At 35.2% G+C, this 16,167-nt stretch overlaps 1 protein-coding gene across 2 annotated transcripts in view; it reads left to right on the plus strand.

Annotated features, from left to right (window-relative positions):
- Positions 1–16,167, plus strand: part of LOC106151939 (uncharacterized) — a 42,391-nt gene that overhangs the window by 5,162 nt on the left and 21,062 nt on the right. For both annotated transcript variants that reach the window (XM_013525380.2, XM_087014953.1), the window contains exon 2: positions 2,630–2,840. In XM_013525380.2, the coding sequence (XP_013380834.2) occupies positions 2,630–2,840 (211 nt within the window). The remainder of the gene's footprint in view (positions 1–2,629; positions 2,841–16,167) is intronic.

Genomic DNA, 16,167 nt, shown 5'->3' on the forward strand with positions numbered 1-16,167 from the left:
AGCTCAGGATAACACCTGACATAATTACCTATAAAAATATTTGCGTTTCTATTATTGTGACAGTTTATGCCCTTACATCTTATATTATATGAACTGCTGTCTTTATCCTGGGATGTATCTGAAAATGAAAAGGAATTTTTGTATTAATCCAACTTTCTATCACATTGCAAATATGGGTCTTATTTTTCAAAGATTTTTTTTATTTATTTTTTATCTGCGCTAGCGTCACTAGAAAGCAATGTCATAAAATAAGCATATTTCACTACTGTTTAAAATTTGCATCAGAAGAGGCAGTTTGAAAATTGGACTTGATAACATATTTTTTCAAAGTTACTAGCATGCTCTTTTTGCACTTTTAACTTAATTACAGTAATGTTAGTACTGTATAGCACATTTTATAAAAATCTCCCTCCAGTCCTCACAGTTTCATATGAAAGGCTTTATATTAAAAGTGTAGTCACTCAGTGTTTACATAATTATCTGTCTGTTATTTGGAAAGTTCCCTGATTGCCTGTCATGACTTTGAGATGTCTGTTTGCCCAGTGTTAATCTAGATGTGCTTTATGCCTCAGAGACCATAGAAACTGTTTGTACAGAGGTTCATCTGTGAGTGCTTTGGACATGTTTGGAAAATCAGAATACAAGCTAAGTTTACTCTACAGTAGATAATAGGAAAATACTTGTAAGTGACTCTTTGAAGTTTTTGAAAACTAGTTTATTGTGATTCGTATACCATCGAGAGAGAGAGAGAGAGAGAGAGAGAGAGAGAGAGAGCGAGCTTACAAGAAACCACTGAATATATCTGCTTTATTTTGAATAACACATTTAAGCAAAATGAAGATGCAGATTCTTGTTAAAAAGATATTATCAAATTGGAACATTATCACATATGTATAAATTTATTCCTTCAAATTTGCCACAAGATTGAGACAAAACATCATGTGCAGTGCAAGGCTGTCTTCTCCACTCCACTGCAATTTCTCATCTCAACCGTCACATCTAACACAATCATATCTCCCCAGGATCACTAGGTGCCAACTCCATGGTGGTCACTCAGTCTTTTACATCCTCTTTCAGTTCACACCTTTATGATCGATCTTTTTTTTTTTTTTCCCATTTTTCTCCTCTCCCAAACATTCCACACCCATGCGCGTCATTGTGTGGGTGTTTTGTTACACTACAAGGCTTTGACTCCGTGACGAAAATTGCTTGTTCTCAGTTGACATTGTCATCGACAATGAGAGTTCACAGAGGTGAGGTTTCTCATTCACTGTTGGTATGTGGTCTTTTTATATCGATACATCTTGTGTACACTTCCCATTGGTCAGTAGCAAAATTGACCTGGACAAGAATTTGAATTTAGGAACTTTGGAATAAAATCTGTAACCAGCCAAAGTGATGTCACTAGCAGTTTGTCTCGTAGACATTTTGTAGACAATTGGGGTAAACTCACTAGTTAACAAGGAAGGGGTTGCCCTTTTTGTTATGAATAATGAAAAGAAATGGCTCTCAAATATCATATTTATGTAGTCTGTTTTGAGATACAAAGGCCTGTCACTGAATTATAAAGTTCATATTGAATACACACGTCCTCGCTGACACTCCACTTTATTGACTTTTTATGCCTTCACTTCGGCATCTTCATAATATAAATTTGTATGCCAGTTTTGATGCAGTTGAAGAGCCATATGTAAGCCAGTATGAAGAATTATAATAAGTGCATTTTGTTTAGTAGTAGTGATTTTTCATTATTTACTAACTGTTACCCTGTCATCAATAATGTCCTTTACTGTACATTTTTAAAGTGATAGCTTTTTATGAAGACACTGTTTCTGAGCATGTACTAGTACCGTAGCCTTCACCCATGATGTTTGTCAATATTGCTCTGCAGTTTCCTCGATTAAACACCTTAGAAGGAAAACCCTGTTACTTATTATTCTCAAACTTACAAGTATGATACTGAGAACTGCAATGAAGCTCAAGATTGAAAAGCAGCTTGACTGGATTGTATAAATTCTTAAACTTCTTTGAATCTGAGCAAAGGCTGACTGACATGCAGAACTTAAAAAATAGTTTGTGTCAATTTCGATGTGATTTACCTAGTAGGAGAACTTATTTAAATTTGTACCTTTTAATTGAATTGGAATTTTAAGGATGCGGCAAGCTTAAGCCTGTGGATTATAATACATGATCTAGAAATAAAGGGAAGGTTCGAGGCAATATGGCAATCCCAAAAAGGGTCTCTTTAAGGTGGAAAGATTGAAATGTTTCTATAAAAAGTTCACAGAAAAAAATATTTCAGATGTTCAGCCTGTGGGTTGCATAATGATATATTGAGAGAGAATGTCACTGTAGTAAAGAAGATTATGAAATCAGTCAAATAGATAATGTAAAACACAAAATTTAGACATTAAGTATGCTCAAAATCATGTAACATGTTTTGTGCCTACATTCAATATTGTCATCCATCGCCACAAGTTATTTGTTTAGTAATTTTAATTTTTCCAATTTTTAAAATGCTTGAATCTTTCTGTCAATAAGAAAAAAGCCCTCCCAAGCACCCAGTCAAGTAGAATCTTCACATTAAGCTATTAAAGTAAATTCACACTTGTGTGCTGTTTGCTTACAGCCCCAAAAGAGAAATTGCGAAAGGGGGAAATTTGACAGTGTCAAGTTCTGACCACAAACCACACGGGGGTGACCACAAGGCAGGTAACCAGAAGACTGACCACCACAAGTCGACTGACCACCACAAGCAGTCAAAGCATGGGAAAGAAGGAAAGAGGAAGAGTGAAGAAAGGTTGTCCAGGGACTCCAGTTTTGCTGAAGCGACACAGAAGGTAATTGCAAAAAAGTATTTTTTTCTTTTTTCATTTTTGTGTGGTCTGGAATAATCCAGTACATTATTTCAGTACTGTAGTATATAGATATATGCAAAACACCCTCGAGCTTCTTTAGCATAGTTCTCTTAATATTCATTCAACTCTGATCCTTACAAGATATTATAGAAGGGCCATTTTTAGCAAAATTTGATCAGAGCAATTTGATATTGTGTCTGGCATAGTTAATAAAAGATAAATACTGGGTCAATTTAGAATTTGATACAGGATGTTAGATATTTCCTCTTGGCTTGGGCACTGAGATACCAGTGTCTCTGGCACATCCTCTGTCACGTAATTGTTTTAGGCACACTGGTCAAACATATTCCCATGCTGTGTTGACGGAGCAATGGAGTTAAAGCCCAAATGTAAACGGCAAAGATTTTAGCGAGCAGGCTCCAAGCTCTTCACCTTTAGATAGCACCCCAAGGCAGTGCATAGAATCAACACAGATCTGTTGCATGTTAGATAATGTTGAGGATGCTGAATTAATTTTGTGGATGCCTCATCAAAGTATCTTTAATTGCATAGTTGGTTTTGCACTTTCTGTGAAACTTTCCTGTTTCAGTCAACTATCAGCTTTCTTCACGCTGAGTTCTAATGGGCATGTAGATATTGGCCATTGATTGGTCAGTTTGCTGGACCAATGAATGCATTTCTCTACAGCAAGCAATTAGTAGAAAGAATGGCTTGTGACTGAAACACAAGATTAAGCATACGTGGAAAGTTTTATGGGGGCAATGCTGATTTCTAGACTCCTTAATTTACCTGAAGTCATCAAAATAGACGCAATGTAATCCTGAAATGTGTTTTGTAATACAAGTTGAACAGTGCACAGATTCGGAGCAATGCAAAAGTTTGCACTATTTGATTTTGAAATTTAAATGATCAAAATCCCCAATTAACGTGCAGTATAGTCTACTAGTATTTCATTTTCCTAGTGTGTCACATGCAATTTTAAGTTTTTTTCTTTTTATATTATAGATGTGCGATGCCAATCTTTGAAGAAAAAATGACAGGCTCGTCATTTATTGCATGATTGTGCATATGTTACATGCCCTGTATATATGTGTCATGTTGACCTGATGCTAAAACCCAACCTATATTCTAAGCTTTCTTACTATATTTGGCTTACAAAGGCATTGTTCAAAGAAAATTCAAGCAATTAGATTCTAATTAAAAAAGAAAACAATCCACTGGTAGTGAGTATGGCACAGATTTTAATAATTAATTTATGATACCCTTAATGAAATATTGCCATCCACATTTCATACGCCTACTAGTCTCTTACAGATACCCTTTTTTTTTTTTTACCTCACATCATATAAAGTATTATTAAACTGCAAAACATGGCCATTTAAAATTAATCCCTATTGCAGAGAATACAATCAGTTATGATATAACAATTATCTTTTCTCTGTATATATATATATATATATATATGATATGCATAGTTGATGAAGGGAGAACAGCACAGCGTATACCACCATTCATGAAATATAAGTCTTTACTAATTATATTTCTTTTGATGATTGATTTGTATGGGAGGGAATTAACCCTTTTCTTTGATGATCATATTGTACATCATTTTAATTGTTTGAGGGTGACAAAGTAGCTTGAAAACCATATCCATCTTACATTGTGTTGCATTATTGATTTGATGACTGTCACATGGAAATAAGTGTATTTGAGTGTTAATGCTGTTGTGTGTGGCACCCTGAATTTCGTAGTATTTAATTTGAGTGTTTATGCTGCTGGATATGGTACCCTGAATGTCGTAGCAACTTGATTGATCTTTTATTTGTGAATCCTTTTCAAACTCGATCACACAATGAGTATTAGACTTGTGTACAGTAGCAACATTTCAGTATTTCCTAGAATTTTCAATACTTAGTTAATCACCATGTAAATTATTTATTCTTTTGATGGTGATTTGATTTTCAATAGTGCATGTCTGATATTTCTTTTCTAATGCATAAAGTTTAAAAAAATGTATTTACGCATATCCAAACAACAATATGTGTCTAGTTATTCCCATTATTGATAATGTTGATTCAAAGATAAAAAGGCTCTAAGTATTTTATCATTTAATAGCAGAAACATTCATTTAAAATGGTATTTAAAAAACGAAATAACCACCCTGTTAACTCCAACTCCCATGGATCAACTCATCCCAGTTGAATTCAAATATTACACAAACAAATTCACAGTAGGGCCTAAAGTGGAACACCCAGATATATATACATATATTTCCCATAGTTGAACAGTTGGCATGTGCGAACAATCACCTCGGCTTCCCGCTGTATTTGTATTTACTTTCCAGCGTGGCTTGGGGTAGGCAGGGAGGTCCGGGGTTATAATGCAATGTTGACTATGCTAATGGCAAGAAGTAAATGGATGTTGACATAGAACCAAAGGTATTGTGTGGGACTGGTGTACACACATGCTTCAGTTGGAGCAAAAGGGGTTTTCGTTGACAAAAAGCAAATTGTCATGCAGCTCGCTTGGACATTTTAAAGTGTGATTTTGTATACAAGATGGCCTCGTATAATGTGTATTATTGTATATATGCATTTTGCAGGAGTTGGAGACTGTAATATAACTTGATATGGGTGCTGGACAATATGAAAATGGTTTATGAAATAAAATTAAAAATAGAATAAACTTAAGGAATGGATTTGGCAAGTTGCAGAGCAATTACTTTCATGGCTGTGTAAAAGTGATGTGATATGATATTTAGTGGAAGAACAGTCCAAACTAGAGTAGAAATTTACTGGCATTATATTTATACTAGTATTTTATATAGGATGGTTGGCAGTATGCTTAATCATTGTCATTATTTTTAAAATAACCAAAATTGTTTTCTGACATGATTCTCCTGGTTTTTAAAACACTTTTGAGAGTTTTTGTTTATAAGTCTCTAACCAAAATGATGTCATTATTTGGATTAATTATGGTAAGTCACATATTTTTCAAGGGAAAATGGCTGTTAATTGACTGTGGAAATTTGAAGGTACTTTAGAGTGCCTGAAATCATCTCAATAATATACAGTAGTGTTCTGACAAATATGATTTAAAGGAATATAACAGAATTGATTTTGATATGTGTTCAGATTCTATTAAATATTTCACAATATTGTTGTAAATGTTATGTCTTCCACAAACTGTGAACAATACGAAAATGATCAAAAATTCATGGAAATATAATTTTAAAAAGGTTACCCTAACAGAATTACTTAGAAGTATCAAGACAAAAGTGTATACCAGCCCAGGTTTGTTAAGCATCAACCACCCAAATGCTCCATCAATTTAAATATCAATAAATGATTAAAATCAGAACTGGGGTGCCTTGAATTATTTAGGCAATTAGTCTACATGGTCTTTGTGGCAAAACCAAATTGTTGATGTACTATTGAAAATGTATGACAGAACTTCTGGATGGATGCATTGTTTAAGGTACATTTAATGCCATGAATTGTTGCAGCAACTCGCATTTGAGGTCCATATTGTTTAGTAAATTAATGGGAAGAAATGTAAATGATTACTTTGAAAAAGCACATTTTATACAGAGAGCAGTAAGCAAGTATACAAAGAAAGCTAAAAGATACACATTTGAAACTTGCCCAAAGTCATTATTTTCTGTGTCTACATGTCCTGCAATGCTACCTATCAGTGCCATTGTGCCAGACCTTTAAAAGGATGAAATCCCTCTTGCTAGTAGACTAAAAATACCTAATTTTAGTATTTCCTTTTAAAATATATACAGGAAAACAATGCAGTTTAACTTAACAGGAAACATTTACAACTATATATCATTTAAAGGTATTATACTTTCTGAGTTTGAAACTGTCCCAGAGGTAGACATCTTTCCAACTCCAGATCTTAAAAAGGATGAAAACCCTCAAATAAAAGAACCTGATGTTGACATTTGCTTCTGAAATGTACTGGAAAACATGGTGGTATAAATAACTGACCAGCCATTTAAAACTAAATAATTTAATAAGAAAAATTATGAAAAATTGAATCCAAGTTTAGAAAAGAGTAGAGCAATGATATTTGTTAGAAAAAGGAAATAACTTACGTTTTCACAGCAAAATTGGATTTGGAAGGAAAAGCTTGGATAGGATACCCTAAATAACCTTCTTTAAATAAGAGCTTAATGATAAAAAAACCTCTTAAAATGTTAATTCCCAGCACTGTGGTTTTAGAATATTATTAAGATTGTTGCATTGCAGGGGGAGAACATGCAGGCTACTATGTTTTTTTTCTTTTTTTTTTCCATCGACCAGGTGCAAGTTTTGGGGTAGCATAAAGTGGGGTTGAATGTTTTTGTAATAATTTTTTAATTAAAAAATGGGTTGCCATTGAATGTGAAAAGCTTTTTGTTAAGACATGGTGCTGATTTGATGTGCTTTCCATAACTGACAGATAAGAAAGTGATTAATTATAACAAAATATACCGCTGGCATATTCAGGAAGACACTTCACACACTGTATGTTGTCTAATTAAGTTGTCTGTTTAACTAACACATTGCTCTGGTCGGTTGTGCCAATAAATTAATAATAATGGAAGCCACTCATCTGAAGAATTGTGCTCATTATGGCAAGGCAAGATGGTCTGTTATGGCCTAAGCCGATCTGATTCGTAGGGGTAGCATGCAACAGTGCATGCAGTTTATAATTAGAGCTAAAGTGATTTTTTTCTTGATTTTTTTTCACTGTAAATTTAGCTAATGAATCTTTTAAGAGGGCCTTCGCTGCATTTTAGGAGCTTCAGTAACAAACTTCATTCTAAATGTTAATGAAAAAAATTAGGCATTTAGTAAAAATAGTTTAAAATGTGCATCAGATGTTTATACCTTGTCAAAAGGGATAATTTTTTTCAGCACATTCTGTAATTTTTTTTGATAAGGATATAATGAAAGATTATTTCCCTTTGTTCATCAGATTTCTGTTTTAGATATAAGTAATCCTTTTATTGATTTCAAAACAATTGCGTGAGATAACGTAACAATTAGTCATACATAATCGCACTAGTAATTTGACATTAGGTCTGATTAATTGGAATACCTTCTAAGTTCATTAAAAGGCCATTGTTTGAAAGCACTTTTTTAATTTAATTGGGTGGTTGATAGATATCTTGCTCTCAAAGGACTGTTGCTGCTGTTGACATTGAGAATGTTGGTATTTCTGTTTGTATTGAAAATTAACCCATGTGTGAGTAATTTTAAATTCTAAGCTCATTTACGTACAATTGGTACAGATTACTTCAAATGTTCTCCTAAAATTGCATACACTTCAAATCATCTTCAATTGTCGAGAAGTGTTACACTTTCTTTATTCCCCCAAATACCAGGGACATGTTAAAACTATATTATGGACTCCTTTATGTATAATTTGTTCTCAAAAATCAATGGCGGGGTTCAATATTCCAACTTCTAAGAGGATCCAGCCCTGAAGCAATGTTTGTTCTAGACTCCGCAATTACTCTTATGATTACATGAAAAGTAATTTGCTAACTGTTCCCTGATTGGCTGAATTGTTGGTGCCACAAATCGAATTTCTTTTTTTTTTTATTTATCATTTTGTTTTTATTAGATTTGAAGGATGCACATGAGGCGAGTTAAATAGAAAATCAGATTTTTTTTATTCAAAATTTCGTCACTTTGTCTTCCAGTTTGTGAGCAAGGGACACATGGTTTCAGTTTTATAGCAGAAGGTTTAAGCTTATTAATATTTTTCATGTAACTGTATCATCCTGATTTATTTTATTCTAGTAAATTAAAATGAGTTCAAGAGGAAAAAAAACAGTGCTTAATAAAAATGATATCAGATGTCAGTGCATTCACTATTTAAATCTTGAAGGAGGAGTGCATCATTTCAGCAAACACTGACTGTTACCACTTCGGAAATCCTTACAGTTGTTTCAGTTATTTGATAAATGAAGATACAACAGTCATTAGTAACAGTAAGAGGATTGACACAGGTACAAATATAATGAACTTCTTGAAAATTACTCACTCTAAGATGTGAGCTGCATGCGGCACCATGTTGTGATAATTCTAACAAACACTTTTTGCATTCTCGTAGTGTCTGCCCTTCGTGCTTAAGTGACACATAGCGTGATTATCCGTGTTTAAATATCACTTAATGAATGACAGTTAACATGAAGGTCTGTGAGGCTAACATCTTTATGTACACAGATAACCCTTGCAGGGGGCCAGTGAATAAATTCTTGCAGGAAAAAAGGGTTTTCTCAGTATTGATCCAATTTTTCATGTATGCTGGTAAATATATTTTGTGCATCACGTAAATTGGTTTGCATTTTTGTTGTGTTGTTTATGTTGTTTAATTATGAAATATAGCGCCTTGTAACTTTTATCTAGATAAAAGCAGTTATATTATTCTTACATTCATGTTATTACTATATTTTTTAATAACATGAATGAAAGAATAACATACTAGCTAGTAACTGTTATTATCTTGATAAAAGTTATGAGTTTTTTATAAGGTATCAAAATGGGTCCTTTTGATGTAGTTACAATAGCCAGGATTGAATTTTTAATTAGTAGTTCGGCAATTTGAGACTGCATGTGAAAGGTAATAGTATCACTTTTTGTTGTTTTCTTGCAATTTGAACAACATACAATTTCTGACTAAAGAAGTGTGCTTATATATCACACATGATAGTAGTTAGCTTATAGATCAAGTAATGATTTTTCATTCGCCTTTCTTGCATTTTTTCAAACTACATTGGAATTAATTTGAAAAAGGTTGAAAGTGTACCAATCCAGAGAGTAAAGTCAGTTCAGACATGATCTTGCCACACACTGAGCAGGATTTCACACCAAGGGAACACAAACTTATTCAAAGTTTTGTGAATGAAAGTGCTATTTGTGTCCGACTTTTATATAGGGATATCATACAATTCATTTCACCTTCGTGCTCAGCTTGCTGGGGATCTTTGTGAAAATTTTCATATTCATGGTAAAGGGCCCCAGTTTTAAGACATCATTCAGAAACATGGATAGAGAATTGTAAATGTGCGATTATGCTGATCTCTGGCCCGGGTGTTTAAACTAAAAGCCAGAATCTTTTGAGTTTGGTGGAGTATAGAAGTCGTGTTTGGACAGAGCACTGAGTCCCCTCCTTTCACCATTATTTCTTCTTTTATACACTTTTGGTCGCCTTAGCAACAGTATTTGTTCCGTATCACAACACAAGCCCAATTCAATCCAATATGGTTATTTAGACTAATAGTTCCTTTAACTTTTCAAGACTGTTCATTCATAACTATACCAAAACACCAAAATTGTATACTAGCAAAACACAGGCTTACAAATTGGCCCAGATGCTAACAGGTAACTAGAAAAACGTTCAATGCCGAGTAAAGTAAACACGGTTCGGCAGCCGTGAAAAAAGCTCTTTCAAGATGGTGTGTTGAGAGGCTGAATGGCAGCAACTGGAAGGGAAGTCTACGGGTATTGTGTAATGGAATGTCGCTTTTGTGTAGCGTTATGTCGTTGACAAAGTGCAATGGGGAGGACCACGCTCTACACTCACAAAGCGGGAACTCTTTTGTGTGTGTGGACAATGGGGAGGCCATTGTTTGGCTAATGCATATTTATTGGAGAGCCCTGTTGTAGGACGGCTTAGTTCCACATCTAGTGCTCTGTGCCCTCGTGTTTCGCCACCATCGTGGCCGTGGCCAGACACTGGCTCTTTGGACTGGGGACCCATTTTGGAGAAGGGGTGTGTGAAAATGGCAGCAGAGAGCGACGGGAATTAAGGGTCATTTTGGTGGTAATGACAGTATCTCTTCTGTGGCAGAATGGGGGTCTTCCTTGACTGGGAAGTAGAAGGGAATGATGTTGTCTTAAGTTAGTTGCTGTATGAGGATGGCAGTGAGAAGGTAAGAAACCAGTTTGTTGGCAAAGTGTTACAACACATACATATTACATCTTTATTTTAGTACTTACACATGTATGACTCATAAGGAAAGCCCTATGGGCAAAAAAAAAAACATACTTTTTGAACATTTTTTTTCTTAGAATGTTGAAAATCTGTGAGGCCAGAGGGATCTGAACTTAAACTGTAAGGATACAAGGCTACATGGGAAATATAATAACAGCGTTTTGTTAGGAATCAGGGTCACATGTTTTAACTGGAAGAATGGGAGAATGGCGAGGACAGGTTGACGATGGTAAAATTATCTCCCCTCGGCAATGGATATCCCAGTGTGCGTTCACGTTTGGTATTGGTGTAGACAGGGACTTAGTGAGGTGGCCTAGTTGTCATGGAACAGTGGACGGTTTGAAAAGCTAGGGAGCATGTGTTTAGAGAATGGCTCTCCTTGTGTATGGAGATGTCATTATGGTGATTAGGGTGAAGGATTTCGGCTCCCGGAGAAGTTTTACATGACAGTAGTTAAAATGATTTTAGGTGTATTGTGTTGTATGTGTACTTGAAAAAAAAAAATGTTAGTTTCTTTTTTAAAGTTAGTTTCTTTTTTAAAGGCGGAATGTGAAAGTGTTGAAAAATTTTATATGTGAGCTGATCAGAAATGAACTGGTAATAGGCATTAACATCAGGAGCATTTTTATAAATTTTAATTTACTTTAATCCTCAAAAATGTTCTTTGCATATTTTCAGTGAAAGAGAATTATACCTCCAAGAAATGTTGAATGACTGTTTTTTGTGTTTGTTGATTGGGCTTCAATTTATTAGGATAAATTATTTAAAATTATTTCATTTCTTGGAAACTTAAATGTTGCAGTTACAAAACTTTACAAAAGAAAAAATAAAATGAATTCCTGTAGCCAGCTTATATGTGAAATTTTGCACCAATTTTGATGCCAATTTGTCACTGACACAAGCATCAATCAACCAAACTGATGATTAATGTGAATGCTAACTTGCAGTTTTGTATCATGTCAATTTATTAATAATATGTGATGCCTTACCTGGATACATCAATCATATTAAAAAAGTTATGCTTAATGATTTGCATACACCCAAAATTTTCTCCCCTGGGCATGTTTTGCCTGGTGTGTACTGGCCATTGCTTGGGCTATAATGGGGTACTATAATGGGTGACCACTGACTGATCATGATCCACTTCACTGACCAAGCTCCCCCCCACACCCTTCCTCTTTGACGTGTTCTTCAGTTAACAAGAAAGTGCGAAAATGCTGCTGGGACAATAGCTTTTACCGGTAATTGAATTCTGTTGTGCAATTCATTAGGGAGTCATTAGAGGAATGGATGGGAAAATGATTGTGGCTTTTCAGTTTGCATCAAGATGGCTTGTTTCAAAGTGTTACACTATTGAAAAGATAAGTAATGTTAACATCTTTTTTTTTGAGGAAATAGGAATATTTTTCTGTATGATTACTCACTCCCAACTTTTATAATATATTTGCTGATATCTGATCCTGTTAATCATTGAAGCAGACATTGACTGGAATCTATACGTAGGCTGAAAGAGAGTGGGTGGGTGTGTGGGGGTGGAAAGAAGGGGAGAGAGTGTGGGGGAGGGTGTGTGGGTTGGAAAAGTTGAAGTCTTTTGGTGTTGAAAGAGGGAGAGATGTGAGGGAGGGTGAGAGGTAATTTAGTTATCGTACTGCCCTAGTTAGTGCCTAGAAGTGAAGAAAAAAAAAAAAAAGAGCTGAGAAAATGATTTATTGAAACCTGAATATCATCATTTTGAAATGATGAGGAGCCATTATGATTCCAATTAACCGACCCTGATAGCTAGTGTAAAGTATCCAACATTTGCAAATGGAATGATTATATGCTGTATTGTATATGTTTTCATTTATTTTACATCAGTTTTACTAAAAAGCTTTCACACTGTTACAGTGGTAACAGCAGTCACCATGAAAGTAAAGGTATCATGTTAGCATTAAATGTCTCTCTTCTCCAAACAACCTCATGGATTGATTAAAGTTATGATAAATCAATGTATGGATAAAGAGATAGAAGGACCCATTTGGAGTTAAGACAAATTGCTTTAATTTTGAAGTCAATACAAACTTAGTCATATCTTGACAAAACACTTTGGTTTATGAAAATTTTCGTCATTGCCTACTGAAGAGAACAGCCTTCAGATACACATATTTTTTTCACAATATGGAATTGACACAGCTGTTCTTGAGAGAAATATTGTGTGTGCTTAACTATACAGATCTACCAAATTACATGGTGAAAAGAGCAACATAATTTGGCAGAATTACAATACTTCTTGGACAATTAGGAGAATGCCAGAGTCCTTGAGTGGGAATGAAATTGGAGAGAGATTAACATGGAGACCGCATTTTTAAATTTGTCAACCCTCATATTGAGTTATATAAAAGATGAAGTGTACTGCTTGGCCGGACCAATCTCTTACGTACACACCAAACCCGAGTAGTAATCCCTATTGTAAATCTCAAGCTTAAATTTGACCTAATCTTCCCTGCCTTCAAATTGTTTGATCTTCGCAAACGACGGGTCCCATTCTTCCCGCTCCGAGCTGGGCAGGGCTGCGTGTGCAAGCCTTATACATACACGGATTTCTATATGGTATACACATGGACCAATTTGGCTTGCATTGAGATTAACCTGCTGGAAATGTTATGCTCCTTGTCCATGGAGGGGTTATGCAATGTGTGCAATGCCACAAAGAGAGGACAAATAATTGGACATGCAGGTGAGAGGAGAAATTTTCCCGCCTTGACGCCTGCATGCCTAAGGCAATGACAGCGAGGGAATAGTGGAGAAACTACGAACACAGAGGCGAGTTGACTGATTGTCCACCATTTAAATGTACAGGTATGTGTCGGCCATCTTGGACAAATTAGTTGCCTCACGGTGTGTGTATGTGTGCGTGCATGTGCATAGGTTTGTGTGTGTGTGTGCCAGCCACTAAATAGTAGTGCAAAATTGCATGTATGTGGGTCCTTATACTTGTGTGTAAGCATGCATGTGTGTGAGCTTTTTCATAAAACTCAATTCATACCACCATGCAATGGGATGTTTTCCAGATATTTGAACAGTGAACCTGCAATTGATTTCAGTGTTTAAGTTCAGTTGATTTGAGCACGTACTTGATGTGGCTATGGCCTGTAACGATAAAACAGGCAAATATATCTAATAGTAATGCTGTTAACGTTACTGCTGCTATAGATAACACTCAGTTTTATGATGTAATAATATGTGGATTGATTCAAGACTGCTGTACGTAGCTAGGGTTGAATGAAATGCTCACTAAGGATTTATGAATGTATTATATGATATCATTGATGACTATATTCATGCAGGGCACATATGCGTTGTAATGGCTACAGTTGTGTGAGAATCCCATCTGTATGCAGGCCAACATGTGTACCAGTATATGTCACACCATAATTACATTAAAGTACATTGTATCAGCATATGTGCATATCAGCCCCCCCCCCCCCCATATGCACATGCATTCACACGTGCAGATACATATACCCATATGTATATCGTATTAAATACTTAAATACTAGGTTAAATCTTTGGCTAAACCCACTCTTGCTCCAATTCCAATGTGGTCAGTGCACAACTGGACAAAGAGTTTGACAGATGATTGACCCTTGTTAGGTGGCGACAAATTGCAGCCCATTATATCGGTGGCGACAGTCACCAAGTAGCCAGAGTCCCGCTGTGCCCTTAGTGTCCAGTCAGGTATGACTAGACTCTAATCTGCAGGAAAAGGGGAGATGATGGTAAAGATAGGGTGGGGAACAGGTGGTTGGGGATGGGTTAGTGGATGGGCATATTGGCATTTTCAAATTGGGACCTAGAACCCCCACGGGTGTGAAGCTGAATGATATTCATATTTTCTGAATGTCCATGTTATTTAAAGTAGATGATTAAAAATTTGGTGGTAATTATACCTTAAATCATAATGTAATATTGCATCAAAATTGAAAAAAACTTGCTTTGTGCACTGCCACCACAAACGTTATGAAAAGAAAACAGTGTTACTTCTTTTTTTTTTTTTAACTTACCAGAATGATTCTTAGGATTGAGATACAGGATTGACATACAGAAAAAGGGGAGATGATAGCAGAGATAGGGGGGAGGAACAGGTGGTTGGGGATGGGTAAGTGATGAGTGATTGGTATTGTGGACAGGAGCATGTTGTCATTGTGTGGATGTCACATACTTCCTGAGGAACACTGTAAGATTGGCTCATGTTGCACTAATGTTGGGTAATGGGCAGTAATGTGGGAATACTTGGTACCTTATCCACACAGCACTGGGGTGCACTGAATAAATATTGCTGGAAGAGTTCTTGCCAGCCGTTAATATTGAAATATATATATATATATATTTTTTTTTATTTATTTTCTTATTTATTATTATTGGAACTTATTTTTTACAACATTTATGAACTTAACTTGCTGGATGTATGGTATCTCCTTAATTAAAAAAAAAAAAAATTTAGATATAAAATTTTACCAAATACATCAGCAAAATTTCATCTCCTAAAAGAAATGAACAATCCTACACCTAGGTCTGGTATGCCAAAGAGGAAATAAAGCCACAGCAGAGATATTGGTATATTTGAAAGGAATTTTGAGTTACTGTCAGTGAGTCATTCAAATTTGATAGTAAACTGCACTTTCTGTGAAGTCTTGGAGGAGTAGCATTGTCTACTAGTAAAGTGGAAAATAACTTGCAATGCGAGATTTTTAGTATAAGATAAGTCAATACAATGAACAATTGAGCGATCCACCGAGGATAGTTTTTCACATAATTGATTGGGTGCCCTAGCACTTGTGTTGCACTTAGAGGTTAGCTGAACTGGAGATATTACACGACTGTGTGTCGCTTAAGTAGTCAAACAATATAAGGGTTCATATTTTAATTGGACATTTTTTTCACTATAATGCTCACTGATATGCCATTATTGATCAGGTGAAAAAGCACATTTTACAAGTAGCAATTCAGGCAGATGAGGTACCATGAAAATGAAGAGATAATTGAAAGGAATACACTGATGTTTTATATCGGAGTTTAAGGAGAAATTTCCACAATGTTAGACTTGGTTTTACCATTTACAGCGAGGTTTAGTTGTTTAAGGATTTGCATAGCTCTATGAAAAAAGGACATTTTTATTAATCCCTCATTTATTTTTCATTTTATACTGTCACAGTGCAAAAAAAAAAAAAAAAAAAAAAAAAAAAAAAAAGAAAAATTAAATAGGAACAGATAAAGATTTGGTAAATTAATTACTTGTTCTGCCTAAATGATGCCTCCACCACCACCCCTCCGT

The sequence above is a fragment of the Lingula anatina genome, chromosome 6 (genome assembly GCF_051362555.1).
Source record: "Lingula anatina isolate TDL-2025a chromosome 6, LinAna3.0, whole genome shotgun sequence".
Lineage (NCBI taxonomy): Eukaryota > Metazoa > Brachiopoda > Lingulata > Lingulida > Lingulidae > Lingula > Lingula anatina.